Source organism: Dermacentor albipictus, unplaced genomic scaffold (genome assembly GCF_038994185.2).
Source record: "Dermacentor albipictus isolate Rhodes 1998 colony unplaced genomic scaffold, USDA_Dalb.pri_finalv2 scaffold_14, whole genome shotgun sequence".
Classification (NCBI taxonomy): domain Eukaryota; kingdom Metazoa; phylum Arthropoda; class Arachnida; order Ixodida; family Ixodidae; genus Dermacentor; species Dermacentor albipictus.
The window spans coordinates 6313560-6329451 of NW_027225568.1; the positions used below are offsets into that span (position 1 = coordinate 6313560).

At 45.0% G+C, this 15892-nt stretch overlaps 1 protein-coding gene across 1 annotated transcript in view; it reads left to right on the forward strand.

The window, feature by feature from the left end:
• LOC139051757 (uncharacterized) overlaps positions 1 to 15892 on the forward strand; it is a 120065-nt gene that overhangs the window by 14729 nt on the left and 89444 nt on the right. Inside the window, exon 3 of the mRNA XM_070528757.1 lies at positions 1131 to 1287. Within this exon, the coding sequence (XP_070384858.1) occupies positions 1156 to 1287 (132 nt within the window). The 5' untranslated portion in view covers positions 1131 to 1155. The remainder of the gene's footprint in view (positions 1 to 1130; positions 1288 to 15892) is intronic.

Below are 15892 nucleotides of genomic sequence, written 5' to 3' on the forward strand. Positions count from 1 at the left end.
TCATCACTGGCGCCTCGCTGCTTGCGCCGTCGCTGCGCAGGCCCCGAGGAGAGGCGAGCAAATCGAGGCAAATACAGCTCGGGACAAGAGATAGTTCGGGAGGGAGGAGAAATGTAATTACTTGCACGAAACTAACAAGTGCGGGCACCGCGGCTTATCTGGGTCTGAGTGGCCCATTGGCGGACCCCCATTTTCGGGTCTCGTAAATCGCTTAATTTAGCGTAAGTTTTGGCCGACGATGTAGCTGCTTCCGGCATCTACCATTTCGAATGGTGACGCCACCTAGAGCTGGGCGCAAGCGTGCGAATGAAGGCCCAGTAGATCACTGGAGGACAATTCTAACATCTAGTCCCATTGAGCCGTTATTTGAAACCACACAACAAAAGTGCAGATCCGTCGTTCAACAAGCATAAACTTTTAATTTCCTTGCGCAGTATGTTGGCGCGGATGCTACAGCAATCCCGTAACATTCTAAGTGCCGTGTTCTCATCACACTGCAGCAGTGCTGCCACACATTTCAAAAATCTTGATTTCGGGAACAAAAAAACATCGGTCGGTGGCTGCGCATGAATGCTGACTACGGCAATACCTACCACGAGCGAACTCTGGAGAATCGGATGCAGATTCAATAACTGGTGTGCCGAAAGCACGACTTTCCGCCCAGAAACCATCGCTACGCTCATTGCTCGTTGTCGAACAGATATATAGACTACGTAGTTGCCAGACAGGTGGACCCCTTGCATGGTACTCAGATGGAGTAAAACTGAGCCGCAAATGCCCTAAAATCTGGACGCTTAGAGAGAATACTACATGTGCTTCATTTGAGGATGGGCCGAATTTTGATAACGGTTCTTGCTAAAGCTACGGTAGGGATGAAAGAGCCTGTCAACACTGCATGCCACATCGAGAAGATTGTGCTGACTTTCGGGAGGCTGCTAGCGTGAGAAATATTGGCCACTGTCGCCGTGAACTCATAAAACAGCATGCGAGTGACCAATTTGTGTACAACGGATAGGGACGACTGCTCTGTCGATGTCCTTACACCTTATCGTGATAGTCTGGCACTTCGCTGTTGGCTGCTCGAAGCTCATATGTTTTGCTTTTTGTTGTTTACATGTTCTGATTACCAGAACGTCGGCGTCGAAAAGACCTAGAATGGAACCAAGAAATGGAAGTTGCCGCGAGCAGGGGCGGAAGAGGACGCACTCAGCTTCACCAGGACCGCTCAACTTCACCAGGCGCCGAAACGTTGACGGCCCTATTGACTGGCGGTGGCTGGAGGAGAACGTGAGTAGCCCTGGAGGCAGTGAGAACCTTTTCGTCGGAACAAAATTATGCGTGATGTCGCCAGTATGCGCCGAGAGGTATTTGTATACCGCTGTTCGAAGTATTGTGGTTGCACGCGTGCGTCCCGTGTTAGCTAAAGTCTGTGTCCGACATTTACGCAAGCGTGAGCTCATAGCTCTCGCACAATCTTCCCTGTACAGCGCACCATTTGCCGACGAATTACAGCGCTTCACAGTATCGATAGCATATCGTAATAGAATAACAGCACGTGGAAAGGACAAAAAAAAGGACGGGATGAGCACTTAAAAATGAAATTCTGTGGTATTACGTGCCGAAACTTAGATTTGATAATGAGGCAAGCCGTAGTTGAGGACTCCGGATTAACTTTGACCACCTGCGGTCCTTTAACGTACACGCAATGCACGGTGCACGAGAGTTTTTGCATTTCGCACTACCGAAATGCGGCCTGGATTGAACCCGTGAGTTCGAGCTCAGCAGCGCAACGCCAAGCCATTGCGCAACTACGGCCGCTTTGGACGAGTGCCTCTCCGGCCCGTCTCTTTGTCCTTTGCCTTTTGCTCAAGCTGTTTATCTTTTACAGTGAGTTGTCAACTATGATGGAGAGGAGAAATTATTATTGGAGGGGCAGATAGGTCGGCCTGAGTTGGTATGCTCAGGCTAGCTCTTCTGCGCAAGGGAAAGAGGGCAAAAAAAAGAGCGATTGAAGATTATTATGAGAATAGGAAGGAAGGAATACCTTAAAGTCTAGAGTTAAGTCCGGTGATCTGCAAATAGTCTATAACAGCCATAGGTAGCTGCTTTTTCTGCTGAGTAGTTACACGTCACAGTCAAAATAGAATCTTGATTCGGACAATCATTGCCTTCCGATGCCCAGCAGCGTAGAAGCCAGCGCCTTCCGCTGTGGCATTTATTGAGGGCAGGCGCCAAAAACATGTTGCAGAGTCTCACGCACAGGACAGTATTCCCAGTTCGCGCTGTCCGCACGACTTGTGCGAAGGCTGTAGTGTCGAGTGAAGGCGACGTCCAGGTACAACCACTTTCATAGCTACGCTTTCGAAGCACACATTCGTAGCTACGCTTGACTTAGCTGGGAGGTGAAAAGTGCTGGCAGGGTCGACTTCCCGCAGGCGCCAAAAACGATGCTGTAGTTGAGTTCAGTAAGGCACTGTGCAATTTCGCTCGGATGAAGTCAGCAAAGGGTTTACATCGATACGCGATAGTGGTATATTTAGTAAAACATTATCTGTAATAGCTTTAAAATGCATCTGAGTACATAATAGAGGCGAAGGGCGAAGAAAGGAAAGGCTGAAGAAAAAAATCTGCAAATATGGCACATATACAAGAATGTATTTTAGAAGCAGTAGAGTATGCAGTAACACGTTAAGAATATATAAAATATATAAAAATACAGAGAACATGCTGAAGAGATAAAACGGCATCATTACAAATTAACGAAACAATAAAATACTCCTGTGCAAAGAAAAAGAAGGCAGAATTGCAGGATTACATATTCAATGCAATCTTAAAGAGAAGAGGGCCTGGAATGTTGATTACGCGGGTCTATTATTTCATTCATTGGATATTCATGCAAAGAATGACCGTGCAAACATGACGGTGTCATATCGGGGTATGTTGATCTTACGCCGGTGTTCTCGGCAGGCTGAAAGAAATGGCACTGGGTGAATCCATCTGGAGTAAACAGCTCTGTTATGATGCTATATCTTATGCAAAAGCGAAGTGTGAGATTGCTTGCGACCAACAAAAAGTAACGAAACACCAAGGGAGTCCTTCATTTCTGTGGCACTAGCAGTTGGATGGTAATTTGACAAGATGAAGCAAATCAAACAATTCTGTACTCCTTCAAGTTCGTCTATTAATGTGGCCTTTGTGGGTCCCATATAGATGAAGTGTATTCCTGTTTTGGACGGACGTATTGGTGTTTAGCAGTAGTTTTAAAGAAACTGTACCGAGGTAATAATTTAACTTTAAGTAGATTTCAGATAGATATTGTGTGTTGTACGTGTCATTTCGAGGACGGGTTGTTAGCTATGTGGATGCCAAGGTAACCAGGCATTATTACAGACATTTTCATTACTTACAGCTCGCACTAAAAACACGGGCGAAGAAGAGAGACGAAACACGAGCGCTGACTCACGACTAAAAATTTGTTGCATTCAAGCACCCATATAAATCGGAAAACTCACCACATGCGTACACCCGCGCACCATACATTCTCTCAACCGAAAGCGTAACAAGACAGGCGAGCGGTAAAGCAAGAAGTGCGATAATTTTAATGATTAGATGATTCGAAAAACATTTTTCCTTGGGGAGTGCAAGGGATGCCTGGACTAAAAAGCAGAGAAAGAGCAAGTGATGGAAATGACATTGGTGATCGCAAAAGGCCAGCAGTTATTCCTTATGTACATAGGCTGGCACATGGCCTGAAAAACATCGCCAGCCATTATGGTGAGTTGCTTTCTCTTGTCCGAAGAAATTATCCAGTCTGCGCCAGGTCGTGCAATCACGAGCACAAATGTCAGATTCGGTTGCGCACAATTCATGTCAAGTAGAGCACAGACCTAAATTCGTGGCGTGACGCAACCATGTTGTGTACGAGATTCCCTTGTCATGTGGATTTTGTTACATCGGCCAAACGGGCAGCTGTATAAACAAAAGGTTGCAAGAACATTCCTCCAGAATAAAGAACACTTATAGCCCGTTTTTGAACGCACACGCGTAGTCTGGATAAATAGAAATGAAAAGTTCATCGTGTAATAAGTCGGGTTACTGCGCTATAAACACACGGACAATAGAAGTATAGAATTGGACAGGATGCGCGCTTGATGAACTTCCACCATGTAGCCCAACCTGCCGCACTACTGCAGAAATGAAAAGGCCCGCCTCATTTCAGAGGCCTACCTAATCAATAAATGTGGTGACAGGTGCGTAACCCAGGCGTCACTTGCGCTACACAAGAAGAAAAAAAATGCTTTTCGAATCATCTAATCATTAAAATTATCGAACTTCTTGCTTTACCACTCTCCTGTCTTGTTTCACTTTTGGTTAAGAGAATGTATGGTGCGCGGGTGTACGCATGTGGTGACTTTTCCGATTTATATGGCTGCTTGAGTGCAACAAACTTTTAGTCGTGAGTCAGCGCTCGTGTTTCGCTTCTCTTCTTCGCCCGTGTTTTTTGTGCACGCTGTAAGTATTAATAGCGCAGATGTACAGACTCGCCCAGCCAGCTACCGTACTACAATATTACAGACCACAGTAGAAAATACTTCAGTCCGTAGGTTTGTAGGCTGTGTTTTAAGGGTGATCGGCACACATTTGCATTTTTTAATGTTAGGTTCCATCTGCCAAGCGTGATACCATTCATGGGCGCTATTTATGTCAGCCTGAAGGCACACGACATCAGAAGTGTTAGTTATTTTGCGATAAATAACACACTCATCTGCGAATAAACAAACCTATGCAGATACGTGTTATTGGGTAAGCAATTTTTGTATAATAAAAAATAAAAGAGGACCAAGAATCGGCCCTTAGGAAACGCCTTATTCTACTGGGGCCATCTCGGAGGTAGATCCACTAGTACTAAAAAATTGGACGCGAGATGAGAGGAAAGCACGAATACAGATGATTATTCGCCTATCGATATTAAGAGCCCTTAGTTTGTGCAAAATTAATGAGTTCCAAACTTTGTGAAATGCTTTAGAAAACTTTACTTTGGTCGATTTAGATACAGCGGTTCGTATTGCACGTCGAGGAGCTCGTAGCCGGCCAAGCCACTGTGTCCAAGTACTCATCGAAAGGCTATGAAAGTACCGTTCCTCTACGCAAGCTCGAATAGCCGTGGAACGTCTCAGGCCAACTTATAGTACTGATCTCTTCTTGAGAAAGAATCTACTGTTCACAGCGCTGATTTCGTGTGAGAATATTCCGTTCTGATACCGTCAGGAAACGAGGGGTGCAGTTTCTAGTATCGCAACAAGTTATGCAGCTCTTGAAGTCGACTTGCAGTTTTATTTCAATTGACAGGAAGTGTCTAGTTGAGGGATCACGACGGCCGCCGTCGAGGCGCTGCGCGATCCGTCTGCATATATGTGCAGAGAGCCACCGTACTACAACGCGGCTAGATGCGCTAAGGTGAGCTGCTTGAGGCCAGCGCAGGGGAGACACGATTTCTCTGCGATCCCAGGCATTCGAAGGCCCACCATTGCTCTATGAAATGTCGATGGTGACACTTTTTTCTGAGGAGACTGTGAGGGCGAAGCCCCAGGGAATGACATCCCTGTGAGCAGTGATTCATCTTAACAGCTACAGCCTTGGAGGTTTTCTCGACGTGAAGGCAAGAAATGGTGTGCGTGTCGAGTGAGCAGTCGGAGGTGAGCAGAAAAGGCTCACAGGACCTGTATACTTTCATTAGATATGTCCGTGATTCCTGTATCGTGGCGAAGGTCGATGTAAAGGGCGGCATGCAGAGGCGCGTTCGCACTTTTTGGTCTGAAGGCGCTCCAAAGTACGAAGGCAGGTCGTGCACATACTCGAAAGCACAGACATGCTTGCTGTAGCGTAGACAGTGCACAAACAGCGCCTGGTATGGCTGCAGAAGACTATGAGGGGTCCCATCTCAGTCCCTTTAGAAAGCGAAGAACGTGTATCAAACTGAAAAGCTTTGTACGTAGTCCAATGGCATGCTTCGACCAGGATAGGCTGTGGTCAACGGAGACACCTTAGTATTTATAGCGGCCAACAGAAGGCAGCGCATTTCTCTGTCGATAGTTGCAGGCCTTGACGTCGCAAGTACTTCGATATTATGATTGTGGCCCGTTGTAGTCTCATGCCGGCATTTGCGGACACGTTACCGAAGATGCCGGTATGTATGTATCGTCTTCGTATACGTATCGTTTATAGTGCCAGTGAACTCATCTCCGAGGCCAATGAGCATGACGTTGAACCATAAGGGACCGAGGACCACACCAATGTGGAACGCCATGGTCAACGTCGCGCCTGACCATGTACTGCCAGCCACCGACAAAAAAATGGTGCCTTCATAGGGTGGTAAAATATCGACGTGCACAGTCGGCCACAAGCACAACAATCTGCATGTGCATCAAGAACAGCCTTATGAAGGACGTTGCCTTAAGCGCTTTTTATTTCCAAGAAAACTGCGCCCACTAGCCAATGACGTCGTCTTTTTATTTGCAATGATGAAACTAGGTCGATGACGCTTTCTATGTTGATCCATTCATAAAACCTGGTAAGGAAACATTTTTCTCCGAGATCCATTTCAGTCTCGTTTAGTTTATGCGTTCTATTACTTTGCCGACGCAGTTGGCTAGAGCGATTGACCTATGGGGAGAGCGCTCGTATAAGCTTTTGCCTGATTTCAAATGGTCACTACGCGGCTGCACTTGCAGTTCTCCGGAACGGCCACCTTATATCACGTGGAACTGCAGAATTGCAGAACAACTTTTCACGCTTCTTGGCTGAGATTACTTAGAGCAGAGTAGGTGATGTCATGAGGCATTGGAACAAACAAGCGTCGGGAGGTAGAAAACTTAGCGTCGTGCTTACGCATTGTGCACGTCAAATCGAGACGATCGTCACAAGGTGGCGATGAGGTGCAATTCGAGACCCACTTACGAGGAATTGACAATAATCTTCAGTGACTTTCACTTCACTTTGTCCTTGCTTTAGGACCAGTGATAGGTAAGGGTACAATTGTCGCGCAAGTGCCTAAAGGTTCTGTACAACCTACCTTATTGTGGACAGGCCTTCTTTGGGCCCAGAAAGCCACGAAATGTAGCACTGCTTGTCGAGCTTGTCGGGGCGCCGAGGTACATGTCGTAGGGATCGGCTAGAAGCACACAAATCTGATGGTGGCTTGGTGCTCCTGCACTTTCGCTCTGCGTGGTGGCGGATTACCGTGAAGGTTATCGTATTGCGCGTCAATCTGCAATCTGGCTTTTTGGTACTTTTTGGTATCTTGTATTTGCAGTTAGGGCAGGAACAATTACACTTACTATTTCGAATATAGATTGGATGCCGCTTCAATGAGCATCCGCAGTCGCCTAGAACGATTGCCGTCTACACATTGCACTGAACTTGAAACTATTTAGGCTGTATGTACACTCTTAAAAAAGTTTGCACCCTTTGGGGTGCACCTTGCCCCACAACAGTAATCGTCATCTACCTTGCTTGCATTTCCTTTTTTTTTTGAAAACTGTGTACTCGTTACTTTCCTGTCGAAAATGCTTAGTTACGCTCATAATGCGCATGCTGTTCGTGACCTGGAAGTACCAGGCACGCAGTGTTAGCGAAAGAAAATGCGGGCACGATAAATGACGATTATTCTTTTGGGGCAAGATAAGCCCCAAACGGTGCTCACTTCTTGAAGAGTATATGTCAGAAGGTAGCAACTTGCGGGTGTTTCTATGCCCACACACGAAGAGGTGGTAGATGAAGAGCTTTTCAAAATGAAGGAAAGGTCCAGACAGCTACCGCAAGATGCACACTGAATAAAGGGGGGACCCATAATTAATGCCTATCAGGCCCTGATCGAGCCCAAAATTGACTAGATAGTCGGCATTAACAAAATCCCCAACTAAATACGCGTGTATATGGGAAAGCTTAGAGCAGACACATGAGGCAAGAAAGCCAGCTCGCCTAAATCCATACTTTGTTCAATAGCTTCCCGCATATGCAGTCAACTAGTGCGGTGTGTCGTGCCCGGTGCGGTACCTTGGGCGCCGCGCCGTTTGTCTGCCAAGTCCAGAAGACACCGCAATTTTTCCTAGTGGTGCCGAGCAAGAGGCAAGGAGGCTAGCACGGTGCTTGCACTGGTAAACTTTCCTAAACGTTTATGTCTGGTGTCCCAGCTAATATTAGCTTACGTCAAAATATTCTTACATTCAAGTATAACGGTGAAACTATCTACAGGGTGTATTTGCCAGGGTAGCATGGACTGGGCAACATGGAAGGCAGCCAACATCAAAGAAAAGCACATCGTCTTCATCAGATTAGCAGTGGCCGCTTATGGGTAGGTCCCATTAAATCCAAAGGTCAATACCATCGTCTTCTAGTAGCACGTAGGATGCCTCCAGGCGGCAGAAGCACCGGCCCGGCGTCACTAAGGAGCCACAGCAGAGGAAGCGGGGTAACGCTTGAGTCTCGAAACGTGGACGACGTCGCTGGACAACCGAATGGGAGGTGTATTAGAACCGGTGAACACAATCTCGTACGTGACATGAGTCACTTGTCGAAGAACGTGGTATGGATCCGTGTAGCGAGGAAGCAACTTTTCAGAAAGGCCCACCGTCGGGAAGGGGACCAAAGCAGCCCGAGGGCACCTGGAGCAAAACGTTCGTCGCAGGCTGCAAAGGCGCTTCTGATTGTCTTGGGAGTAGCAAGGCTACTACGGGCTATCTGCCGCGCGTTATGAGCTCGTGCAATGGCGTCGCGTGCACATGCACTAGTCGAAGTTGCAAGGGATGGAAGAATGGTGCCCAACGGTAAAGCTGGATCACGTCCGAACGAAAGGTAAAAGGGAGACTATCCAGCAGTGTCATGGCGGGAGGAATTATATGCGAAAGTCACGTATGGCAGTGCGAAATCCAGTCATGGTGGTCAACCGACACGTACTACGAAAGTATGTCTGTGAAGGGCCGATTCAAGCGCTCGGCCTACGCGTTGGTCCGGCGATTGTATAACGTGGTGATCTTGTGCTGCGCAGAGCAGCGGCGCAAGATATTGCCGAAAACTTTGGACGAGAAGGTACGGCCTCGGTCAGTCAGGAATTGACGCGGGTCACCGTGTAATAAAATGACGTCACGAAGGAGGAAGTTCGCCAAATATGCAGCACAGCTGAAAGCCAGCGCTCGTGTCTTTGCATATCGCGTCGCGTAATCGATAGCGACGGCAGCCCATTCGTTTCCTGAAACCGATGTAGGAAAGGGTCCGAGAAATACCAAATGTACACGGAACGAAGGGCTCAGGTGGGACGTCGGTTGGCTGAAGGTACCAAGCAGGAAGCGTAGACCGTTGCTTTTGGCGTTGAGAGAATATATAAAGACCCTTTTCATGCTTACAAACAGTGTTCCCAGAAGATTTCGGGTTAAGCCCTCAATAGCAACATATGTTACAATAGCCTATAAACTTATAGGACCCTCCAGCTGCAACCAGTTTTGCTGCAGAGTTGGAACTTATAACAGGTAAATTGTTGTGTTAAGTGCCACAAAAAAAAGCCCCTACATGAGCTTGATGATCAGCGCACGTTCCTTATATCTGAAAAGACCAAGAATATGTGCCTGGAGTATACTATGCGACAAAATACTTCTTTTGTCTTGGCTAACTGGACTGTCGAAGTTGGCTGACCGGAAGTTCCCTGGGGTCATGAACGCACTGCTGCCACATCGCGGATGCAAAAGGTATATATATATATATATATATATATATATATATATATATATATATATATATATATTGTCGCGAGGCCCTTTGGGCAGTAAGCGTTCGCGACTAGAACGACAGAGCAGCGAAGGTGGTATAGCCGATCGAGAACCGAAACAAGGTCCTTCACTCTCGTCGTCGTCGTTGTCTCTCTCATTCATAGCCACAGCCGCACCACACCCTAATTTACAATACAATATATATATATATATATATATATATATATATATATATATATATATATATATATATATCATCATCAGCCTGGTTACGCCCACTGCAGGGCAAAGGCCTCTCCCATATTTCTCCAACAACCCCGGTCATGTACTAATTGTGGCCATGCCGTCCCTGCAAACTTCTTAATCTCATCCGCCCACCTAACGTTCTGCCGCCCCCTGCTACGCTTCCTTTCCCTTGGAATCCAGTCCGTAACCCTTAATGACCATCGGTTATCTTCCCTCCTCATTACATGTCCTGCCCATGCCCATTTCTTTTTCTTGATTTCAACTAAGATGTCATTAACTCGCGTTTGTTCCCTGACCCAATCTGCCCTTTTCTTATCCCTTAACGTTACACCTATCATACTTCTTTCCATAGCTCGTTGCGTCGTCCTCAATTTGAGTAGAACCCTTTTCGTAAGCCTCCAGGTTTCTGCCCCGTAGGTGAGTACTGGTAAGACGCAGCTAATATACACTTTTCTCTTGAGGGATAATGGCAACCTGCTGTTCATGATCTGAGAATGCCTGCCAAACGCACCCCAGCCCATTCTTATTCTTCTGATTATTTCTCTCTCATGATCCGGATCCGCAGTCACTACCTGCCCTAAATAGATGTATTCCCTTACTACTTCCAGTGCCTCGCTGCCTATTGTAAACTGCTGTTCTCTTCCGAGACTGTTAAACATTACTTTAGTTTTCTGCAGATTAATTTTTAGACCCACTCTTCTGCTTTGCCTCTCCAGGTCAGTGAGCATGCATTGCATTTGGTCCCCTGAGTTACTAAGCAAGGCAATATCATCAGCGAATCGCAAGTTACTAAGGTATTCTCCATTAACTTTTATCGCCATTTCTTCCCAATCCAGGTCTCTGAATACCTCCTGTAAACACGCTGTGAATAGCATTGGAGAGATCGTATCTCCCTGCCTGACGCCTTTCTTTATTGGGATTTTGTTGCTTTCTTTATGGAGGACTACGGTGGCTGTGGAGCCGCTATAGATATTTTTCAGTATTTTTACATATGGCTCGTCTACTCCCTGATTCCGTAAGGCCTCCACGACTGCTGAGGTTTCGACAGAATCAAATGCTTTCTCGTAATCAATGAAAGCTATATATAAGGGTTGGTTATATTCCGCACATTTCTCTATCACCTGATTGATAGTGTGAATATGATCTATTGTTGAGTAGCCTTTACGGAATCCTGCCTGGTCCTTTGCTTGACAGAAGTCTAAGGTGTTCCTGATTCTATTTGCGATTACCTTAGTAAATAATTTGTAGGCAGCGGACAGTAAGCTGATCGGTCTATAATTTTTCAAGTCTTTGGCGTCCCCTTTCTTATGGATTAGGGTTATGCTAGCGTTTTTCCAAGATTCCGGTACGCTCGACGTTATGAGGCATTGCGTATACAGGGTGGCCAGTTTCTCTAGAACAATCTGCCCACCATCCTTCAACAAATCTGCTGTTACCTGATCCTCCCCAGCTGCGTTCCCCCTTTGCATATCTCCCAAGGCTTTCTTTACTTCTTCCGGCGTTACCTGTGGGATTTCGAATTCCTCTAGACTATTTTCTCTTCAATTATCGTCGTGGGTGGCACTGGTACTGTATAAATCTCTATAGAACTCCTCAGCCACTTGTACTATCTCATCCATATTACTAATGATATTGCCGGCTCTGTCTCTTAACGCATTCATCTGATTCTTGCCAATTCCTAGTTTCTTCACTGTTTTTAGGCTTCCTCCGTTCCTGAGAGCATGTTCAATTCTATCCATATTATACTTCCTTATGTCAGCTGTCTTACGCTTGTTGATTAACTTCGAAAGTTCTGCCAGTTCTATTCTAGCTGTAGGGTTAGAGGCTTTCATACATTGGCGTTTCTTGATCAGATCTTTCGTCTCCTGCGATAGTTTACTGGTATCCTGCCTAACGGAGTTACCACCGACTTCCATTGCACACTCCTTAATGATGTCCACAAGATTGTCGTTCATTGCTTCAACACTAAGGTCCTCTTCCTGAGTTCAAGCCGAATACCTGTTCTGTAGCTTGATCTGGAATTCCTCTATTTTCCCTCTTACCGCTAACTCATTGATCGGCTTTTTATGTACCAGTTTCTTCCGTTCCCTTCTCAGGTCTAGGCTAATTCGAGTTCTTACCAACCTGTGGTCACTGCAGCGCACCTTGCCGAGCACGTCCACATCTTGTATGATGCCAGGGTTGGCGCAGAGTATGAAGTCTATTTCATTTCTAGTCTCGCCGTTCGGGCCCCTCCACGTCCACTTTCGGCTATCCCGCTTGCGGAAGAAGGTATTCATTATTCTCATATTATTCTGTTCCGCAAACTCTACTAATAACTCCCCCCTGATATTCCTAGTGCCTATGCCATATTCCCCCACTGCCTTGTCTCCAGCCTGCTTTTTGCCTACCTTGGCATTAAAGTCACCCATTAGTATAGTGTATTTAGTTTTCACTCTACCCATCGCCGATTCCACGTCTTCATAGAAGCTTTCGACTTCCTGGTCATCATGACTGGATGTAGGGGCGTAGACCTGTACAATCTTCATTTTGTACCTCTTATTAAGTTTCACAACAAGACCTGCCACCCTTTCGTTAATGCTATAGAATTCCTGTATAGAATTCCTGTACCAGCTATATTCTTATTAATCAGGAATCCGACGCCTAGTTCCCTTCTACCTGCTAAGCCCCGGTAGCACAGGACGTGCCCGCTTTTTAGCACTGTTATATGCTTCTTTTGGCCTCCTAACTTCTCTGAGCCCTATTATATCCCATTTACTGGCCTCTAATTCCTCCAATAGCACTGCTAGACTCGCCTCACTAGATAACGTTCTAGCGTTAAACGTTGCCAGGTTCATATTCCAATGGCGGCCTGTCCGGAGAAAGGCCCCAATATATATATATATATATATATATATATATATATATATATATATATATATATATATATATATATATATATATATATATTTACTGTTGCGCTCAGAGGAATGGAACAAAAAAATTACAGGCTCTCTTAAGATCCCTCTTTAGAGGTGAACAGCGAATGCCTACTCTTCCTCCTTTATCATACGCCTCTTTCTGTTCGCCTCTTCTCTTTCTCTTCTTTTAGTCATTACGGCTCCCTACGAAGCATTTTTAGCCATTTGTAATCAATTGTTGTCATTACAAGCCGTCGTTAGACATCTTGGTCGTGTCATAATCAATAGTAGTCATTACAAAATCAAATCAGGTAATACCAGTTTTCTTACGAAACTGAGGGCGGCAAGAAAAAAGCAGTGTTTACGACCGCTTGACAAGCCTCGCCACCCCTACAAAGAGGCAGTTTTGCAGCGACTACAATAGGTACATGAATGTTCGCACATATCAGTTGATGACACATGGAAAAGCAAGGTATATTGCGCATCAGCAAGTTTTTGTTTTCTTTGTGCTCACAAGTAATGATTAGATATAGTGAAAAAATGAATGTTCATATGAGTTACAATTTCACACATATTTACACACATTGCAGGACTTAGCCTACAAACGCGTTCCGGACAGTCACGGCAGACATATTGTGCAAGATGTCATATAATGTCGTGTTCAGGTATTTAGAAAGCATATGTTTTAGTGTTGAAAAGGTATAGTCTGTTCTGCAACGGGGTAATGCATAGGTAATGTGTTTTCGTGCCACGTATGGAGTCTCATGTGATGTAGGTACTACAATGCTAGAAAAAAATGTGTCGTTTTCGACTGTTATTATTTATAAAAGGTCGCAAACCTGGTCGATCAATCTGTTTATGTGTATTATTTTGTATTCAAGGTAGAGAGGGCGTGTCGGAGCGTCATACGGTACATAAGCAGTTATGCGAAGTACTCATTTCTGCAAATATACAAGCTTCTGGATGGTGGATGCAGTAGTACTTCCCCAGAAGAGGAAGCAATTCGACACATCAGAATAAAAGAATGCATACTAAAGATTCAGCTTTGTCTTAGCAGGCAGAATGCGCTTTTTCCGCGAAATTATCTCAAGGTATGCCTAAAGAGCTACGCAGACTTTGCTGGTGTGGTCGTCCCAGGCCATGGTAGCGGTAAATACAACACCAAGTGAGGTAAAAGCTTCCACATACTTGATGGGAGCATCGTCCTGAATCAGGGATGGCACACTGGTTATTTTCAGCGCCCTCGGATGGAATAACAAAGCATTGTTTTTTCTTTGTTTATTTTTAATGCGTTTAATGATTACCAGTCAGATAGTGAAGCTAATACTGTATTTGCGGTTTCAGTTGTTTCTTTGATGTTGGGCGAGGAGAAAGACATGCTGGTATCGTCTGGGTGTATGATGTATTTAACAAAAGGACTGATATTGCATATGTCGTTATCTATACGTTGAATAGAAGCGGTCCCAACAGGCTTCCCTGTGGTACGCCATTTGTTATTGCTAACAGCTCGTATGAATAACATACTGGCGGCGGGCGCTAAAATGTGATTGAATGGGACTGAGAGAATGCCCTCGTATGCCGCAATGGTCAAGTTCCATAAACATAGTTTCATGATTCAATGTATCAAACGCTCTGCTGAAGTCGACAAAGACGCCTAAGGTCAGAAGTTCACCTTCGAAGTTATTTAGTATGTATTCTTTTTGGTCTAGCAAAGCCTGCTCAGTTGATCTATGTTTTGTGAATCCTTATTGGGAGTTCGTTATTATAGAGTGTTTTAGTAAGAAATTGTAGCACCATCGGTGCATTATTCTTTCTGGCCCCTTTGAAAAGAAAGCAAGAACAGATATCGGCCTGTAGTTTCCGAGAGCATTCTTATCTCCTTTTTTATAAATAACCACGACTTAAGCTACCTGCATGACTGTGGGAAAATGTCCTGCGCTGAGCGCGGTATTGTAGGTACGCGTGAGGCAAGGCACAATGAAAGGTAGTACGTACTGTACGGGTAGAGTTTGAACATGACATGAGCCGAGACTCGATGTATTCTTTAAACTTTTGCAAACCGAATAAACCTCACTTTTGTCTGTTGGATTAAGAAACATTGCGTCCTCTTGTGTGTCGCTAAAAAAACGAGACACACCTGGAAAACTGACTGTTTCCAACCTCAGAAAAGTATTTGTTGAAGGCATTAGCGAGTGATGAGCCAGCTATTTCCTTGCCGTCGATAACCAGGCTCATTATGTCTTGTGGCTGACTACTTCGGTTTAGGAGAGTATTTACACGTCTACACTTTTCTCTAGGGCTGTGGTATAGATGCATTTTAATTAGATTGGTATAATAGGCAGTCCTGGATGATTTATTGTCCTTGTTTAGACAATTCCGGAGGGATTTATAACTGGCCAAAACTTCAGGAGATTTACTTTTTATGAATGCCGCAAACAGTTTGTGTTTCTTTTTTATCAGTCGCATGAGAAAAGCCACATAATGAAAAACCAAGCGAGCCAGGTGGTTTGGGAGATTCAAATTTAAACCTAATTTTTCTCGCGTTTTGCGTTTGCCTAATAGCAAACCACTTTTAATTGATTATTTATATTGTGAGCGGCAACATCCCGGTGTTATAAATATAAATAAAAACACCAATTTTATGCAATATCTCCAATCCCTCATATTGAATTTTCTCCGATTACAACCACACAAATCACAACAGAAACGCCCGTTAAAATAGGTTAATTCGAAAGCCCCGTGCTCCTAGAAGACATTAACAGTTTTATATTCATCGTGTGAAAAAACAACTTTTTAGAACTTTTTCTCTCGCCCCAAGTTCTGCCCTCGAGTCTGAAGTTAAAATGGCGCTCATGTTGTCACGCCTTTTCAAATCTTCTTTTTTCGGGTTATATTTCGCGGACAAACCACTCATCAAATACTCTTAATAACGATGATTTATTTTGTGCAAAACTCGTGATGGTCCAGCGCCACCTCTAGTACGTT